Below are 20,650 nucleotides of genomic sequence, written 5' to 3' on the forward strand. Positions count from 1 at the left end.
CTCCATGTTTTGGATCCATAGAGGAGCACAGACTTAACATTACTGTTATATATACGGAGTTTGATGCATGTGGACAGTGTTGTTGATCTCCACACAGGCATGAGGGGGATGAAGGCGTGTCTCGCTTTATTAATCCTTGCTTTTATGTCTTCATCTGTTCCACCAGTGGCTGAGACAATGCTGCCTAAGTATGTAAAGGTGTCTATGTCTTTCAGGTTGTTCTCCAAGCATGATTGGTGTTTGCTGTTTGTTGTGGAGTCGCGTAGACCTGTCCTTGCTGCTTCTTTGGCAAGCCTATCTGTCTTGAGCTGCATGTGCTCACATTTCTGGGACATAAGACATAGGTCGTCAGCAAAGTCAAGGTCTTCCAAACACTGAGTGAAAGTCCACTGGACTCCCGTCTTGCCATCTCTTGTAGTTTCCCGCATGATCCAGTCCACCACCACTAGGAAAATCATCGGTGACAGTAAACAGCCTTGTCTTACCCCTGTCCGCACCTCAAAGGCTTCTGTAAGCTTACCGTTGTGGATGACTTGGCATGTAGCCTCGTCATACAATTGTTGTATGAGGTTGATGAAGGTAGGTGGTGTTCCATAATGCTGGAGTAGTTTCCAGATGACTTTTCTGTCAACACTATCAAAGGCCTTTTCAAAGTCAATGAAGTTCAGATACAGTGTTGACTGCCACTCTAATGACTGTTCAATTATTATACGGAGAGTTGCGATCTGGTCTGTAAAGCCTGCCTGTTCTGGATGAAGTCGTCCTTCTATGGCATCTTTAAGTCTTTCCAGTATTATTCTCGTCAGGATCTTGCTTGGGACAGAGAGAAGCATGATGCCACGCCAGTTCTTGCATTGTCGCAGGTCTCCTTTCTTGGGGAGCTTAACTAAATATCCTTTTTTCTAGTCAGTTGGTACCTTCCCCTCTAACCAGATCTTCTGCAGGAGAGGTAGTAACATATCTACTGACGTCTTTAGGTCTGCCTTAAGGGCTTCTGGAGGGATTCCATCAGGCCCAGCTGCCTTCCCACGCTTCAGTTTCTTCAGGGTCTTGATTGTCTCAGCCCTTGTGGGAGGGGCGGTGATCACTGCGAGTTCCGAGTCTGCTGATGATATGTTTGGTGTTGTTTCAGGTGTTGGGCGATTTAGGAGTTCTCTGAAGTGCTCTGCCCAACGCTTTCTCTGGTCTTCTTTATTTGTAATAGGGTTGCCTGCCTCATCTTTTACTGGCTTGGTCTGTGGTGGTCTCTTTCCAGCCAGGGTTCTTGTGAATTTGTACATGGTACCGAAGTCTCTTTTCTCTGCTGCTTCCTTAGCTTCTGCAGCTAGTGTGTTATAGAAGTGTCGTTTATCTCTCCTTGCACTTTTCTTTACTTCATTGTTTAGTATAGTATATCTGTTTAAATAATTTAAACTATTTAAAAAATCATTATACGTGTTTGTACTTTGAAAATTATGCAGCAAACTTGAAACTTTTCTTAAATATAAATAAAAGTCTAGATACATGTACATGTTTTCAAAATCTAAATTTTGACTTTAATTTGTTCTCAGTTCAAGGTCATAGGCCAGTTCCATATTTCCATAAGTATATATATCCTGGTACATCATCTTTCCAAGCTCTGTCATTATTGCGCCTGAAATCATTTATTCTTCATCTTTTTCACAAAACTTGAAATTTTTAAATATATCACATGCAGCATAAGAAGCACTGTCACTGAGATATATTCCTACTGACAATATTTATGCAAATTAGGTGGTGGACTTTATTCATCACTTCAAATTTTTACTTTCCGAATTTGTTGAGCATTTGAAGCAAAGTATCGATTCTTCTTGATATTACTGTGTTATATAAGTGCAAGGTTGGTCATTATTAAACTTCTACCCACTTTGCCCTAACAGCTTTAGCTTAATAATTCATCCAGGTAATAAAGTTAACAAGCAGCACATTTATTGGAATTATCGAAACAACTCTGTGCGACTACAGAACTCTCGGTGGGTGTCTCAAACAGAGGTCCTCTCATAGATTCCATCTATTCACTCATTTAGAAAATAAATTTTACACGAGGCATCCAATACTTCAGCGGTAGTATACAAATCAAGATGCCACGTATATACTGAGGTTAGTCAAGGTAGTATTTTCAGTTTTCGGGCCCTTCTTTTCAAAGTCCTGATCAATTATCAAGAAAATACTATCAATCTTGTTTCAGATGCTGCCTGTGATTTGTATTTTCTTGATAACTCTTAGACTCATTGTTTTCATCCATGTTCTTCTGACCAGCCGTAAGCATTAAAGCTACTTTGGAAATGAAACTGCTAAAGGATTTTAATATAATCACACATCCGGAAAATCAGAATCACTTGCAGCATATATAATTTAGTGCACCTCTGAAAATTTAGCCTCAGTCACTATTCCTTAACATAATCAATTTCTCAAAATACAAAATGTATGAAGACTTCTTTTGACAAACTTCCATAAGGAACCACACACGTTCGAGTCCCTTCGCCGCCACGTAAGGAAATTTTCCATCCAAAAAGTGTAAATTTCTATTTATTCAGTCAAATGCAAAAAGAATTTAATTTCGTTGTTGCTGAAATGAAGACAGAGTTCCTATTACGAGGTAAATTTTTAAGCCCCTGTGACAAAGTCCAATTTCCAAACCCAACTGCATATCTACAAAATACCTACAAAAGCCAATAAAATGCAAAGAAAAAGATTTTTGTTACCATTAAATATATGGAACGAATTGTAGTGACATGAAAGTGCAACTGAGGTCTTACAATAAAGCATCCAGACTTAAGAATGTTGGAATGTGAAAAAAGAAAATAAAGGAAACAAGAAATATTGTGTACATGTATCACGTTTTATTCGAATTCCATAGAACTTAATTTTTGCGTAATTTTGTCTACTCCGAAATAGTTCCTGTAAATATTTATGGAGTATAGCTCAATGCTAGTCATTTTGAGGATGAAGGAAATTGCATTTCCAATAAGAATATTTTATAAATGGATTCATTTTTTTATCTTTAAGGGATTTATTTGAATAGCTTAAAGAAAATGGAAAAAAGAGCAATTATGTAATTATACGTATACATTGAGAAAAAAAGAAAGCAATTACTAACATGGTAAACTGAATATAGTGTAAAAAAAATTGTTTTTGATCTGCACAGTTTATGTAAGAAAACAAACACAAAATAGTCAATTTTACAGGAGTACATTACCTTTTATATCTTTTAATATCTCACTGTGAAGGGCGTGCTTAATCTTGTAATCAACCTCTTTGTTATGAAAACAAGAAAATACTGAAAGACTGACATATTATGCACATTTAAACATGGAAAGAATCGAAATTCATTCTCACTCGACAAAATATTTCAGGGAAAAAAGTAAAAAAAAAATCACTGACGGCATCAAACAGTGGCATCTGCGATCGAATGGCGGTCAATCCTTTCTGTGGATGTGTTAATACCTGTAGAGTTTGTATTCTGTGCTTTCACCTTCTCTGACGTGAAATTGGCGTTCACTTGAAACGGGTTCAGATTTACAGGTAGACGTGACGTTTGAACTTTGGTATCAAGTGGGACAATCCGTCTGCGCTTTTTCTGAATAGATATAAACACGATCAGATTCAGGCATCCTCCAATGTTGGTAAAAATAACAACAAAAATGTACACAATGGATGGCACGTCATGTGATATGATTTGCCATATACCGTACACTGTCACCGCCCACCACTGAATTGTAAAAACTGTGATAAACATCGTCATCGTCTTGGCTGCTTGAATATAGGAAGTACTAGACTGCGCCTGCGCACCAATTACACTTCTGATTTGTTGAGCATCTCTTCTTATGTGAAACCACGTGAGTGAGTAGAGTGTTGTGTTGACCAATAAGATAAGGATAAAGGGAATTATTGTCATAAGAAAAGTTGATATTCCTGGTATCACTAGACAGCTGGAAAAAAAAGATTTGTTTAGACTGAATGATTGATTGTATGTTGTTTTACGTTCCGTTCGAGAATTTTTAACTCATATAGAGAGGTCACCATATATCAGTGAAGGGCTTCAAATTTAGACCTTTACTCGGCACTCAGGGCCATTGGGCAATGAGGGATATTTATCATGCCAACGTCTGTCGTGACACGGGGCCTCGTTTTTAAAGGTCTCATCCGGAGGATCCGCAACTTGCACTTCAAAGTGCCGAGCGTTTGGAGAAGGAACAGTTGCTACCTATTTTTTTAAATCGATTTAGGTCAGTCGCGGCCGTGGCTCGAACCTACGACCTTTCGATCACGATTTATTTAGAGAGAACTTGTAAAAGATCCAATATTATTCTTTTTTACCTTTTTTTTAACTGAACACAGTTCATGACGTAAAACTGTCTTTAACATTGCTTTGATAATATGTGCAGAATTGCAGATCGTGGCGGTGGTTCTGTGGGGGCGCGTATGTAGAACGTAAATAAAGTCAACTCTGCATGGCACGCTATAAAAATAAGTCTTAGCTGTTTATTCGAGTAAAGTTCGGCATTAACAGGTAAAATTCATTATTATATATATGTCTTTCGAAAGAAACTTTATAAACCGAAGTTCCTTATCGCTAACAGGCGTTGGCACTCCAAAAGCACTGCCTTATTTGCACCTGATCCCGCCTCTGATGTTTTTGGAGGTCTGTGTTTCCCGATTTGTATTATTTAAATGAACTATGAGCTTGTATACTATCCGTTATCACTGGCGGAATTAGAGGGGAGCCCTCCTCCCCCCCCCCCTTTGTGTCCAAAATATACAGATTTAATAAAATCATTTTTTGTGTGTGTGTGTGGCCTTGGGCCCTTACCCCGACCCAAACTGGTCGCCCACCCCCCCCCCCCCCTTTTCAAGATTCCTGGACCATCCACTGGTTATCTCCATTTTTCATTCTAGAACACTTTGCCTTTAGCTGGTGACGTGTCCATATCAACCTTAAATTACTGTTGCACTTTATAAAGTTAAAAAGTGAACTTCACTGTTACAAAAATGCAACTAACTGATAAAGCAAGTATTTGATTAAAACATTCCGCATCATTAATTGCAACAATTCTAAATGTTAGATTCCCTAAACCATGATGTTTTTTGTTTTATTTTCGGCTTGCATGGAAAACACATATTTAACACTGTTTCACTGTTTAATGAGAAGATTTCAATTAAACAATCAAGATATTAAATTCAAACCTTAAAATTAAAATATCTAAATTTAGATTTCACTTTTATGAAGTTTTGGGTTTATTTCAGGGATCGTTAACCGTGTGTTATTCTGGCACTTTCTGTTTGTTGCTAAGCAATACAGCCGGATACAAAATCACGTGGGAAGAGATTCTGGAGGTTAAAAGCGGAAGTATGAACGTTAGTTATACATAATTAGCACCGGGGAAAAGACAAAAGCGTGCTCAATCAATAACCATAGGCATTGTTCAATGTAGTGGACTTCACGTTTACAAGTCTATGCATTAATTTTAAACAAAATAGTAAAATAGATCAGCTATTCTCGAGTGGGAAGTCTCTATGTGAACATTCATTTTCCTAAAATTAAGGGCACTTAGAAATGTTAGACTTCAGGATCAGGTTTTGCAAATTAATGCCTAGGAAGATCAAAATCATATTTATCTACATCGATTTCCAGTCTAATTCTTTCATTTAACATTTGCAAATGTTAATCACTAGAATGGTACACTGAGCAATATAACTGCTATTACACTGTGAAACCTTCTATAAACCCTTGACTCCATTATAAATTTTGCGATAGTTTTTAGGCTATTCTTAAATTATATTTACAAACAAAATTACATTATATCCATTATGAAATGCTAGTTAATGAAATGGCCCTGTGTCAAATGATATAAAAAATTTCATACATTGATTGTAAAAAAAGCATATAACTTACAAAGCACCTGCCGGTCCAAGCTGCTGGAAGGACAGTGCCACAGTACAGTACAAAGAGGGAACTCCCAATGTAACCGCAAACAGCCTCCAATCCTTGGCCCCAAACTCCATCTGACGCTGGAAGCGAATCAACAGAAACGCATTTATGGCTATAATGACCAAAATCAAATTCTTAGTAGTCACCAAAAGCACCATCAGAAATGCGTAAAATTGGCACAATTCAAGAGGGCGGACATGGTCCCTCTCTGTTACCATGGTAACATGGTCAAACATGTGGATAAAATTAAAACTAGCTTCACACAACGCCAGGTACACCACAAATCGCTCGCTCCTTGGCCAAAGGTAGAAACCTTTCTTGTGAGTCTTAAACGATAGAGCAGTCACGACGAAGGAAGCAAGGAAACTGCACGTCATGCAGACGATGGCGGAAATGTGAAGAGGGTAAAAAGTACCATCATTCAGTCCCAGTAATGTAACGTTGTACAGGGACATCGTCGTAAAGTCGGTCGGATGGCTTCACGAGTACTAATATGTCAACTTTGGACACTTCGTCTGTTAATAGATCATAAAAAGTGACATCACACCTGCTGTGTTTATGAAATCAAACATCACGTTTGCAACACAGTTTCAGACTGTACGCACGAGAGGCACATGGCAACAGGAAATTCTGGTCTGCGATCTGTGACATAATTCCTCGCAGACAATTTTCTAATGAAGCTTAAAATGTCCGCCTCCAGTTATAAATGATGCTGGTTTTGATTAAAATCCCACTTATACTCACACTTATAGATCTCTTCATTCATATGAAAGATAGTTAAAGGTTTCATTATCGCATCTGACAACACATCGTTATCAAATTCTATTCACAATAAATAATTAATGATGCGAAATACCTGTGATAACATTCACCTAACCTGCAATATCAATTGAAGCGCTAATTAATAAACAGCAGTATTTGGACAAAGCCTATGGAATAATTGTGATAAATAAATTACGGTGGAGGTATATGAACTCTTGTCTAATAAATTAGTTCTTTATTACTTTGAGTTCTCCAGACAATAGGACGTAAGCAAAAATAGTACAAAAATCATTTATAGGAGAATATTGTACATAGTGGACGTACGTACGTTAGTACATGTATTTAAAAATATCAATTAATCAATTACTAGATACTTGTATTAACTCTTAGCCCTGTTATAATAAAATATACTTCTCGAGGTTTCACAATGAACTACTGCTGTGACTTATACCTTGATTTTTTGTTTAATTTTTGAAATACTTACTTATCAGCGTAATATAAATGATATGAAATTTTATAATGATTTTCGTCTTCAACACAATGCATACATTAATAACAATTCCTGCAGATCTTGTTCTTCAGTTTTAATGACAGTTTTAATTATGAAAGCAGGAAGATAGTTCAAATATAGATACATGTTTTTGAAAAAAAAAATCAGAATTGCTTTTCTTAGATAAAACCCATTAAGTAGAGATCTATGAAATGTACTTGTCTGCGAGCTTTCAATTTTATCAAACACGTCTTGTTTGTCCTGATTCGAATTCTTTGATGACTTCTAAGGTAGCTGTATTAATTAGGTGAATATTTCAAGCTTCAATATAACCAAGCTCAATTACAGGTATTCATTTCTTCCAATTAAAAGGAAGGCTGATAAGAAATCCTGCAATATAAATTCTTTATATTGGAATTTTCCTTACTTTATTCATTGATTTGCAGTAAAGAGCTTCTGGTGATAACACTGAGGGGTTTTTTATCTAACAAAAAAAAAAACAACAAAAAACAAACAACATGTTATTCGTCACACAAGGCTTAAAAGGTTAAATTCCAGTGAAAAACAAAAAAAAAAAAAATCTTCGACAGGAACAAACTAATTTGTCGTAATAATTGAAGAATTACTCATAAATAAAATACAATAAGGCATTACGTGTACATTTTTTAAAAAAACTTTTTAAAAATACATTTTTACACAAAAATGCACCCATATGGGTGTTAACCGTACAATTGAAATGTGTATTTTTATGAAAGCAAGTCCTCAAAGACGACTATTTATACTTAGCAGCGAATTCGATTTAAGAATACTAGTATTGATAGAATTTTATCTGAGCAAAAATTTATAACTGAACACTCCTACCTACATTATATTCACGAACATTCACTCTCTTTGGTATCGCAGAACTTTACTGAAACTATCAATCTACACGTGTTTCTGAATAACTGGTCAAAAATAATTTGACAACGATAATACTAGTAACAGAAACTAGCATACCGGAATTACCTGTATGTAAAATGTTTATCTTAACCTCTCAAAAAGAGCGATTTTCCTTTAATAACAAGTATGGTCAACACCTAAACATAACTTTTCGTAATTACAATAAATAAAAGTATGTATTTAGAAGACCGAATCTGTTTTTATGGACAGGAGTAAACGCCATTTCCCCAATCTCCATACGATAATGAGGAAGCCCAATATTTTACTGACTAAGTGCCTAGGAACCGCATGGTTGTCAGTTGTTCTCCATTAAATGATAGTTGTATATTTGTATTTATAAATTTGTGTCAAAAGGAGATCAATAGACAAGTATGCGATCATATAAACTGGTGGGGGGGGGGGGGGGGGTAACGTTTCTCTCTCACCAAGCATTGTGTCCTATAACTTATAACTTATTTTGTTATACTTTCATATTAAATAGCCAAATTTGATTGGTTAAAACATCTGTTAAAAAGTACTTTTACCACCAAAACTCCCTCCGGGCGGGTAACAAATTCACTACGTGATTTATTACCTCAGGTAACTTTTTGAATACTAATTAAATTCCGTCACGTGATATGTGCTTCACCAACTGAACTAAGGACTATTAATTGTTCGAACACATCAGTTTATCAGACACTGATTTACATACATCTGTAGGTATAGCTACATGTATGTGTAAGTGACAGACAGTACTGTTAATTTTATTTTGAAACCTTTGTAAATACTGGTGAATCAGATCTTGAAATGTAGTCATTCATGGCGAACCCAAAATGCAGCATTTAAGATTTGCGAGAAAATAGAATAACAAGCTACTGGAGGAAACAATTCTTAGTTTTGAAGAAAGTATATTAAAGAAATTTTTTTCCAGGGCAAAATTAACGGAAAAGAGAATGCGTGTTGTCGTGAAGAACCTGCTGTTTTTCGGAAATAGACCATTCCTCGGCTGCAAATGTGGTAGAAAGTACAGTCCGTACTACATACCCGATTATAAAACAGCAAGGTGCATGTGTCTCTCAGGGTTCATTATTACATGTAGCACGCTGTAGAAGCCAGTTTTTATGTGTGGTTTAACATAAATCCATATTCTTACTGTAATTACAAATTATCAGTCACTAATTAGCTTTGTAAGACGTGATTCAGTTGACTGACAGACTCGGCAATTTTCCGTTGAGCTAGGACAACATCCTTTAATGTCATAATTTAACTTTAAGGTAACTTGAAATCTAATTCCCCATTGACATGAAAGGGTGTTCATTTTTTAACAAAAATTGATCAACTTATAACAATGTATTGTGGTGAATATCTTGTTAATAAATATGCTGAAGGATTTACATTCATTTCCATAACTTCATCACACAGAATGAAAAATTCACAAGAGAGATTTTGAATTTGAATTTTGGACCTAGCATCCAGAATTCTTTGTTCGAATGATTTTAATTATTCACATTTAGATGATCGAAATCCATATGGAAATAAAATCTCAGAATTTCTGAGTCCATAGCGCGAAGATTCAGTGTTAGAGTGTCGGAATTTACATTACAATAATTGAATAAGGAAATAAGTCTGTCGATTCCAGGGTTACAAAGGATCACTAATTTAGTGTACATAAATGGACTAGAGGACTAGGAGTCTGACAAAAAGTGTTTCTTCTTAAACAGAGAATTTATTTGTGATTGATAAGTTTAAGAAAGGAAGATGATTGGGTCTCTATTTTTGAACGGATTTAATAATGGAGAGTAGAAGTTTAACAGTGAACGTAGATTATATATGTTTTAAAATAAAGTATATGTCACTGAAAAAGAAGAGCTTATCAAGACAAAGAATATAAGAAATTACCGATGATGCCAAATAAGAGTGAGCAGGAAAGTGGTATCCCGGTATTGGGTCTGGAGGACGGACGATTCTACTCATACCACGTGACTGCTCTCGTCACTATTGGCGCCAGTCTGTCCTGTGTCATCGCCATATTTTGGGTCTCCTTTAGATCTCATTCCTACAAATCGTTCTTCCTATGGACAGTAAGTGATAGGTTTGTCGTGTACCTGGCGACATGTGATGGACTTTTTAACCTGACACACGTGCTGGACCACGTACAGATGGTAGTCACCAAGTCCCACGTGTATCCAAAAGGTCTTTGTGTTTTTTACGCTTTTTTGATTGTTGTGTTCACCACTGCGCAGGCGCTCTTGGTGCTGGTCATCGCGCTGAACTCCTTTAGTCTTGTTATTCTGGAAAAAACAGTGAAATTTGGGGCATACGATTGGAGACTGCTGATTTTTATGTTTGGAATTCCAACAGCAGAAGCTTCTGTAGCCGCTTTCTTAGGCCAGCTTGGACCTACCGGTTCTTTGTAAGTTCTTAAATTTATTGTATACAACCTTAGAGCATTTTACTAAGTTATTCTATGTTTTGATATCATTGCGTGGTGCCGAGAATTCAATTTGATAAATTTAGTCTCAACCACTGATACAATACTTTTCTAACTTGTAGTAAGTGTAGTAAACAGATAAATGAACATTCTCTTTCATTTTGTTTTACTCTATTGAATATTTGTTTTCTCGTAGCTGCGGTATTCCTGGGAAGATTGCTCTCATGGTGATGGCAACTGTCCCCGTGAGTCTCATTCTGGTGGTCACGTGTTCTATTTACGTTTTCATCTGGTGCCGTGTTCGATGGGAAATCGGTCAGCTTCAGTTGTCCAAACAGTCTCAAAGCTGGCGACATAGTCACAATGCCGCCAAAATAATGACGCTGTTCGTCACGGCGTTTGTGGTACAATGGACGCCGATCTCAGCCAGTGGTATCATATCATTTTTTGGAGATGTTCCTGTGGTGCTGGATTACTTGGTGATAACGTGTACAAACATGGGGGGAGTTTTTAACGGACTGGCGTTTTTCGTTATACAGATCATGCGAAAACGACAAAAAAATCGCGTTGTACAACCACAGGTAGTCTTGCTTAACGCTGAAACTGTTAAACCAAAATAATAAAGTTAACGGCTTTTTTTTATCCCTGCAACTACAAGTGTTGGATAAAACTCTTGGCTGAAAAAAATAGCGACAATCGTGCATTATAGATTTAATTAAAATGTTCAGTAAACATCAAACTAACTTCATATAGGAAGTAAAGAAAAAGTAGAGATTACAATGTTTTGGAGGAGGACTAGTAGAAACTATACCAAACAAATAGAAAAATATCAAGAGACCCATACCTTGATGGTAACCTCTCTCTCAAGCCATGGCCACTTTGACCCCATCCAAATCTTCAACTCTAGGCTGACTCCTGGACCCTGGGGACATAAACTTTAATTTCTTTAGAGGGATTTCTGCTTATTACAATCAAAACAAGCATTCTGAGAGTATTGCATTAACAGCACTAGTCCCCTACCTACAAGTGTAATCTGGTTCCCATTAAAAATTGAAAATGCCGTAATTTCGTCAAAAAATTATTGAAGCGGAATATAATGCAAACTCGATCTATAACTCATCAAGGAAGACTCACATAGCAAACATAGCAAAAATCAGTTCAATATCTGCAAGCATTTAAAAAGTGGGGAAAACTAAAATTGAAAAGGTCGTGATTCCCTCAAAAATCATTAAAGCAGAACAAAATTCAAACTGTAACTTATCAAGATACACTCACGTACCAAAACTCAGCTCAATATCTGACAGCGTTTAGAAAAAGAGCAGAAAACCAAGTGTCTTTCTAAGATGTAATGTATTTTCAATGTATGAACAACTTAGCCCTGTCCTGGAGCCTGAACCATACGCCCAGGGGTATGATTTTCAAAAATTTTGGTAGAGTGGTAATTAAGTGTTTATTTTAGCAGTGATCATGGAAATAGTTGCCTGCTAAATTTCCATGAGAAGAAAAGAATATTTTCAAAACGGTTTAATGTATTAGCAATACATTTCAAACATATCCCCACCCTCTGAACCACGGGGACATGTTTTCTTAGTTTTGGTAGAGGACCTCTTGCTCTTCCTAACCATGCATTCAGTTTGTCTTTAGGTGTGCAGAAGTAGAAGTATTAGAGATTTTCAAAAACTAAACGCATTTTCACTTCATGACCATTCTGGCCCCCGCCTAGAACCCCCCTGCCTTTGAGGACATGAAAAGCACATTTTATGCAGAGGGTCATATGTTCTTCCTAACCATGCATTCAGTTTGTTTTCAATGTGTGCAGGAGTAGAGAAAGAGATTTTTAAAAATTTGGGGCTATTTTAAGCAGTTTTTGTCCAGTCCTAGAGTCACAGGGGTACAATGTTTATGAAAATTGCAATTTATCTTCATCTTACATCTATCATGCTCCATATCAAATTTGAAAAAAAAAAATTAGCCGAGTAACAATTCAGAAAATGTTTAAAAATACTCGATTGTTACAGCTCGACGGACCAGGACCAATCGTAATAGATCACCTACATGGCTCAGGCGACTTAAAAAAGAGCGAAACGCATCGAAAGAAGTATTCTGTACGATTGCATAGGTATTACTGTAGTTTCCTTATTTTTTTGCTGGTACTTATTATCGCGAAATGTCCAATCGCGAGAACAATGATTCGCGAGTGGACGGTTTATCAAGAGATTTTGCAAGTCTTTTCAGCACCATTTTAACACCCTTAAACGAAGAGCGAGTAATTTTATTTCGCGAGTGGTGTTTCTCGCGAAATTACGCGATAATTCCTCGCGTATATTTTATGAATTTATAATATTACATGTATAATGAGTAGTGATAGTCGTTCCGTTTGTTAATAAGAGACCAAACACACTGTTTCTTGGCATTTTGCTGGTACAACACATGATATCGATGTCATTGGGAGACATAATACTTTAACTGGCTTTATTTTAGATGAAAGCTGGAAAGATATTAACTTTGTCATGCAGCATCAATCTAGCTATAGTGCTTCGCGTCTAAGCAATATATTTAAAGTACAAAGAGCAGTGATTTTTTTTTTTATATTTGATTCAGACATTATTTTCGATTTACATATATTGAATTTCGTATCCTCGTGTAAGTTTGATATTTTTACTGAGTCCTTTGGCTTGAGCTACTTTGTGTTTGGACACCCAAAATCTACGATTTCTTTATATTTTAGGAATTTATTATTTATGTCATTTCTATTCAAAATCAGACATATTAATAAATATTTACCCCTTGTACCATTTTCTTTTTGTTTGTGTTATTTGTTCTTAATGAAATATAAAAAAAATTGAAAATAAACCAAAAGTATCTAACGAGACCTTAGCTCTACTGATTTACACTTACACAGATAACAAAAAAGGCACTTAAATTGGACTTAACTCTATATGCATATGGTAACAGTAATAAATAAAAAGTCCTTGTTGAAATCTCTTTGTGTGAAATCAATAAATGGAATAATTTATCTCGGTGTCGTCTAATTGTGTACACAGATTTATTGAAATAAAACAAAAAATGTAGAAGTAGCATTTTTAAAGAATTTCACAGAAAATTTGCATTTTAAGTTAAAATTGAAACTTCATTCGTCAAAATCAGACACCGATAAGCAGAATTAGGTGTCTTAGGGTAGTCTACTTGTGAACCATTGTCTTAGTGAAGTTGGACCACAATCGCAGGAGGAGTAGAGTTTTGTAAAATAAAAAAAAAAAAAAAAAAAAAAAAAAAAAAAAGGGAAATCGTCGTGACTATCGTCAATCTTACATTAATTTCTATTACAAGAATATACTGTGAATAATCCTTACGAAAAAAAATCATATCAAAGAAAGAAATTACAAGGTTATCAAATTTGGATCTTTGTTGTCATAATTTTTTAAAAAAGAACTCCTGGTACATAGAACTATATATCTTATGTACAAAGTTTTATCAAAATCAGATTAAGAGGAGGAGTATCGATTTGAAAGAATTTCACAGAAATTTCCATTTGAGTAACCATGGCAACACCCTTCATCGAAGTCCAAAACCGAAAAAAAAATATTTTCTTAGCATAGTCGGTACGTTTTATGAATCGAGTCAAAATTGTAGCAGGGGTCGCAATTTGAAAAATTCTTTGCAGACAAACAAACAGACATGTAGACTGACGCCTTACTATCGCATAAGCTCTTATATAGTCTGTGACCATTAATTTCAAATTACTGAAAGTTATATAAATTTGCTGTACCCTTATCTTTGAATAAGAGATTTTATGTGTGCTATGACTACTAAACATGGCTAAGAATTGTGCAAGCCATAAACAACATGTATAAGTCAGAAATTGATCACAGGAAAAAAAATTGTCTCGCGTAAGATGATGTTAGAGGTGATGTTCCATGAGGCGTCGTTTTAGTGTTTTTGAGATTTTTTTCATGAAATTAAAATGAACAGGATTCTTATGTCAAAAAGTCGAACTCTTGATATTAAAAAATAATATTTGATATCAAAGAATATTTTTTGGATGTCAATGATTCGATTTTTAGATTTCAGAAAATCTTTTCTAAAGTCAAATATTTAAATTTTCTGACATCAGACAATGATTTCTTGATATCAACAAATCAATTTTTTAATATATTTCATAGATTTTCGGATATATAAAAAAAAATCATTTTCTGGCATCAAAAGAAATCAAAATAGAATTTTTCATATCAAAATTATTTTCTGATAACAAAAAAAAAAAAAAAAAAAAAAAAAAAAAAAAAAAAAAAATTAAGAATTTCTCATATCAAAAAATCGATTTTTTTTAATATCAGAAAATATGTGTAAAACAAAATAGATGTATTCGTATGAATGATCCTGGGGATGTTCCCCCCATCACCTAGGCTTAAATTTAGATCAGTCTGATTAAATGTCGGGAGAAATAGGATAAGTCTTAGTGCCGTTTGATTAAGGACAGTAATAAGTGTAAGTACCATTTGATTGAGGACGGTAATGTATACCGCTTGTATTGGCCAGTAATAAGTTAAAGTACCATTTGATTGAGGACAGTAATAAGTACCGTTTGATTGAGGACGATAATAAGTGTAAGCACCATTTTATATTGAGGATGTTGATAAGTGATTTTCAGTATCTTTTATTTGAGGACGGTAATTAGTGCAAGTATACCGCTTGTATTGGACAGTAGTAAGTTAAAGTACCATTTGATTGAGGAATAAGTGAAAGTGTCGTTTCACTGGGGACGGTAATTTTAGTGTAAGTACCGTTTTATTGAAGACAGTAATAAGTGTAAGTATCGTTCGAGTGAGGACTTAAATAAGGGTAAGTTCTTTTGATTGAGGGTTGTAATAAGTGTTAGTAACGTTTGATTGACGGTAATTAGTGTAAGTATCGTATTACGTGTTATGTATCGTGTGGTTGAGTTCTGTAATAAGAGTTAGTTACGTTTGAGTGAGGACTGTAATAAGTGTAAGAATCGTTTGATTGAAGACGGTATAATAAAAAATCTTTCAACCTTTCAGAATACTTAGGCCTAAGGTCAGGAGATCTTTACCGGGCTATAGTACTTTTCGTTGTCGATATATACCAGCACGCAAAGGTACGTCTTGTAGTACTGGTGCTGGTGCATCGTACATAAATAAACTGAAAAGAAATTTACAGATCAATTATCCGTGAAATATAACAGCAAATGCAAAAGTTAACATTATTAACCTTTTGTTAGCACCGCAGGGATCTGACATTTTTGTCCAAATGGACAAACTAGGTCTAGTTTTCACAGTTACAGTGGAGGATTGCGTTATTATCGGATTTTATTTAATTAATGTTATGCAGTGTGAAATTTATACTGTACCCGAAAGTGTTTTATCATGAAAGTAATTTCAAATGCTAAAATCAAAGATCAAAGTCTGAAATTATCACCATTAAATTTGTTTGACAAGACTAAAAGCTTAAGAAAATTTATTATCATTGATGACCAAAAATTTTTCTTCTTAAAAAATTTAATACAGGGTGTTTCAGCAAATGTATGTTCCGACTTTGCGGTTTTCATAAAGAAGTTTTGAGGTATTTATGAGAAGAAATTTTACAAAATTGAAAAGAATATAACCATACAATTTCATGAACATAAAACTTTAAATAAAACTGGATCCTTTATTCTTAAGACAGGAATTTTTAAAATATGGACATCGGAGGCAGTTTTCAGTTTTACGTCATCTTATTAGGAGTTCCAAATGGCTGTTGAATTTTTTAATCGTAGACAAAGTTTGTTTCTTAAGTCCCATATTGCTCACATTTGGACATGTACATCATTTGAAAATTTTGTTTCCTAGAAATATCCTTCTCGTCTGGCTACTTCTTTATAAAAATCCAAATCACTAAAATGGGAATTTCCATTTGCATACATGTGCGTAGTACTGATATTTTCAATAATTCTTAATTATCTACTCTTGAAAGTGGGCATGGCCCTTCGTTTGAACAAACTTGAATCCCCTTCACCCATAATGCTTGTGCCAAGTTTGGTTGAAATTGGCCAAGAGATTCTGGAGAAGATGAAATTGTGAGATGTTAATGACGACACCGACGAATGTCCAGTTTTGATCAGAATATCTCACTTCGGCATTTATTAGGTAAGGTGAGCTAGAAAGCTTATGTCTTTGAACTGAATTATATAAGTTCAAGAAAACATAAGCGTATTTTTTAAAAAAAATTGTTTTCCTCCTTGATTTGGAACGCGTACATGTGCAATCGCATCATCTCGGGTCTTTCCGTAAGAGGTCGGAAAGGCCCGAGAAGTTGCGATTGCGCGTATGTGATTTGAATTTTGATCGGGTTCGAAATACTGTATAAATTCGAATTATGTACTTCCGTTTCTCATGTAAACAAAAAATGACAGGCATAATTTCACATAAATTTCTGTTTGAATTATTATGGGAGGAACCTGTAGTGGATCATCAAGAAAAGACTTGCCAAAGAAAATTCTAATAATTGGAAATAGTGGCGGAGGTTTGTAAACAACTCTCCGATCCAGGAACTTCATTTATTTTTGAAGTCTTTCATTTGCTTTACTGATACCACCTCGATTTATTTTATTGTGTTTTTCTAAGTTTTCTAAGTTTTTCTAAGTTTCTTTTATACACATGTATCTATATATTAAACTTTGTTATTTACTTAAATTTTCAATAATAAGGACCCTGGGGGCTGAAACTTTTGGAGTAACATCTGATGATGGCAAAGGTGTAAGCTCTCCAGGATCCTAGTTTCTTTTATTTTTGTTTTTGATATCTGCTTTTTCCTAACCTCACAACAATACATATCCTGTCTATGTAGGTAAGGACTGATCCAATCACTAGACAGGATGTGTGTTGGTGAGGAACTTCAATTTTTTTTTTTTTTTAATTTTGGTTAAGCTGTATCTGCTTGAATTTTTAAGTTTCTAAGCCATCAATTTTATTTTTCTATTATTAATACAATTAGTGCTTTTTAATCTGATCCCATGTGTTTAATGTACTGCTTTATCTAATTTGTTATTATGATGATGCTTATTTTTTTTATTTTTGTTCTCAATGCAATCATTTTGCTCTTCAGTTTTCTGTTCTTTTTTTCCTAATTCTTAAATTTGTTTCATCTGCCATGCGTGTGTATATAAGTACATGTGTTTTTTGCATGTTAATTTATGTTGTAAATGTTTTCTCTGTGATATTTTTAGCTGTGATAGTAGGTTTAAGAGCTCTACAGAGCTCATGTTCATTGTTAAACTTTGTAAAAAATGCCGACTTTAAATAAAATTTACTTACTTACTTAACTTTTTAACTCATGAAGCCCTCTGAATTAATCTTTACCATGTCCATTTACTGCAAACGTTTTTTTTTAATGACAGTTTTTAAACAATATTAATAAAAGACACGTCTTTAATCAAATTCTCTCTCTCCCTCTAGCAAAGCACATACCACATACATTACACATTAAATAAAAATACGAATTAAGACAAATCGTAATACATGTATAGTCATGCATACATGTACATGTATACTCGTATTTACTTTAGGTCTATTGCTTACATTAAAACTTCAAAGAAAAAAATATTAATAAATCATATTTTTTATTGAAAGCTATGGATAAAAATTCGGTGTATTTACTTTGCACTTTAAATTTGGTTTCTTGAAAGGATTCCCCTAGTTACAGATTTAATGTCTGCTGTTTATTTTTGCCGAATTTCAGGGAAGACCCTTTTACTGTACAGCTGGGTTCTTGGTACAAATGATCTTGATACAGTTCCGACAGACAGCTTTAATGTGGAGAGGGTCACTTTGGATGGTAAGGTGTACATGATGTGGGACCTGTGTGGGAGGAAGGATTTTAGACTGAAACGACGACAATTCTACCATGGCACAGATGGTAGGAGCTTTATTTTTAGAAAAATGATAATAACACAGAGATGAAGTTGTCTTTAATTATTAATCAATTACTTGGACACTTGCATGCTTTTGGATTTATATAAAGCTGCAAATTATTGAGTTTTTACTTGAAGAAAGAGCATCAAGATTCTCACAAGTTTACAATTCATCACTAGGTGTTGTTTACGTCATCGATACGTCATCAGACATAGAAGATGCCATTGATGACTTAACCAAAGTGGCCGTGGAGCGAGATTTAAATTCCATCCCATTTCTAGTTCTTATCAATAAAAGAAAAGGTAAGTAAACTGTATAAGCCTCTCTTAAATAATTTCTAGGTCAAAATCTTTAGAATTAAAACAATTTTTAAATTCACCTGACTAATTATAAGCAACTCGCATATTATTTCTTCTTTTTGTTTTCATAAATTCTTGGGGATATCTCACAGCAATGCAAGTCTTAGACAGTCATTACTTTATAACATGAATGTAAGTGCAATATTCCCTAATGTGATGTAAGTAATGTACTTTATTTTATTTAGATATGAACAGTGACTTGGTGCTAAAAGTTGAAAGTACACTGAAATATCACCCAGGCTCATCACAAGTAATGGTTGTGAATATAATGAACAAGGAGTCTGTTACTACAGCACTGACTCAGCTGGACAAAATGCTCACATCGTAGTAACTTCTGTGACATTGTGATTGTGATTGTGATGAAACCAGTATTGGCCAACAAGGATTATCATAGATTCTCCACATCGGAAAATTCAATCAAAATCATGCCTGCTTGTCCATCTAAAACACATTTCTGTAAATTCAAATTTCATGGCGTAAAGTTATGATGTGAAAATTATTGTAACAAAATAAGAAACTACAAGTGCTAGAAAATCATGTACGGAAGTTGAATATTTAAAGCATAAATCCTCTGTGGTGTTTGAAGCGGTTGACTGCTAAAATGAGTGTGTGGTGAAACGTGTCCAAGTTAACAATGTGATATCATGATTGTATGCATCACAATGCATAAAATTGACTGTAATCATGACTTAATTAAGTAAAATTTCTAAAAGATGACCAAGAAAGATCATGAATAGTATTAAGCTTAGTGTATTTAAACACAAAGAATTTGACCACTATGTAATCAGTGTGTAAAATAAACATGTGCAGATAATAACCTTTATCAGGCACTGAGTGAGTGCCATATACTTTGAACAGTAAAACAAACTTATAGTGAAGTGCCTGGGGGACGAGCAATTTTGATTCGTTACAAAGTTGAACGTAATTTGCTACATCCATTAAGATTACAATACCTTTTAAAACCAAGGGAATTGAAAATCACTTCATTTTAAGCGTGAATTCATTATAAGTGTGTTCGCTGTAACTGTGTTTTACTGTAATTAAAGTTTAGTCTGATTCAAATAATGCAGCATTTTGATTTAAAATTTACAACACAATCAACACAATCACTATGATATTTGTACCAATGAAGAAGCTTTAAGTGGTTTATGTTTCTTTCTTTTTTTTTCAATAAAGTTTTATTTTATATTTTATTTTAATCCTGTTTTGTCTGATAAAACACAGACCATGTTTTTCACCCATATTTTAAAAGCAGTCAATTTCATCCATTTTGGAAAAGATTTATATTGAAGTCTTTAAAGTCATTGGGAAAATATAGTTAGTTCTGGTAGAAAATGACTACTCTACCTAGGGGAATTAAACTACCTCTATTCAGCTGTGATTTTGGGTCATAAAAAATGTCCATCTATGATTTCTGTGTAAACTGATAAGAGTGGATAGTCTATAGTTATGGAATCATTCCATTGCCAGACACTGTACATACAGAGATGTATCAATAAATTCCTGGCATTACTTGTAACAGGATCATAATCATTATTCGAAACAAAAGGGTACTGTGAATTCCTTATTTTACGCAATTTATTGAAATGACTTGTAGACATCAAATCTCAAGAACATGAATCTGCAATAGGATCTCTCTGTTTTTACAAGCTTTTTAGCAGTCAAAAATATAGAAGATGTATAATTTTCTTTCACGTGTTGCTTCTTGCTAAATTATGTGAAAAATTCCCCCTCACATATAATTAGGAATCTACAGTATTAATTCCCCTCTGTTTATAAAAAATAATTTGAAGCTTAATAAAAAAATTTCAAACCACGAAACATATTCAGTGA

The 20,650-nt window shown here is 34.5% G+C and overlaps 3 protein-coding genes across 3 annotated transcripts; 2 read left to right on the forward strand and 1 right to left on the reverse strand.

Annotated features, from left to right (window-relative positions):
• Positions 1 to 3,246: 3,246 nt before the first annotated feature.
• LOC133202518 (uncharacterized) lies at positions 3,247 to 6,430 on the reverse strand. The gene is made up of 2 exons (XM_061338359.1): positions 5,915 to 6,430; positions 3,247 to 3,950 (listed from the first exon to the last, which is right to left on the reverse strand). The coding sequence occupies exons 1-2, from the start codon at positions 6,403 to 6,405 to the stop codon at positions 3,407 to 3,409; spliced, it is 1,035 nt and encodes a 344-aa protein (XP_061194343.1). The 5' UTR covers positions 6,406 to 6,430; the 3' UTR covers positions 3,247 to 3,406.
• A 3,594-nt stretch (positions 6,431 to 10,024) lies between these two features.
• LOC133178247 (uncharacterized) lies at positions 10,025 to 11,173 on the forward strand. Its single transcript, XM_061312990.1, has 2 exons — positions 10,025 to 10,533; positions 10,748 to 11,173. Exons 1-2 carry the CDS (start codon positions 10,025 to 10,027, stop codon positions 11,169 to 11,171), a joined length of 933 nt encoding a protein of 310 aa, XP_061168974.1. The 3' UTR covers positions 11,172 to 11,173.
• Positions 11,174 to 16,917: 5,744 nt separating this feature from the next.
• LOC133202529 (uncharacterized) lies at positions 16,918 to 19,957 on the forward strand. The gene is made up of 4 exons (XM_061338370.1): positions 16,918 to 17,070; positions 18,286 to 18,462; positions 18,638 to 18,760; positions 19,003 to 19,957. Exons 1-4 carry the CDS (start codon positions 16,995 to 16,997, stop codon positions 19,143 to 19,145), a joined length of 519 nt encoding a protein of 172 aa, XP_061194354.1. The 5' UTR covers positions 16,918 to 16,994; the 3' UTR covers positions 19,146 to 19,957.
• The last annotated feature ends 693 nt before the right edge of the window (positions 19,958 to 20,650 follow it).

The sequence above is a fragment of the Saccostrea echinata genome, unplaced genomic scaffold, assembly GCF_033153115.1.
Source record: "Saccostrea echinata isolate AGI-Se365-2 ecotype Australia unplaced genomic scaffold, CSIRO_AGI_Sech_v1 ptg000002l, whole genome shotgun sequence".
NCBI classification, from domain to species: Eukaryota; Metazoa; Mollusca; class Bivalvia; order Ostreida; family Ostreidae; genus Saccostrea; species Saccostrea echinata.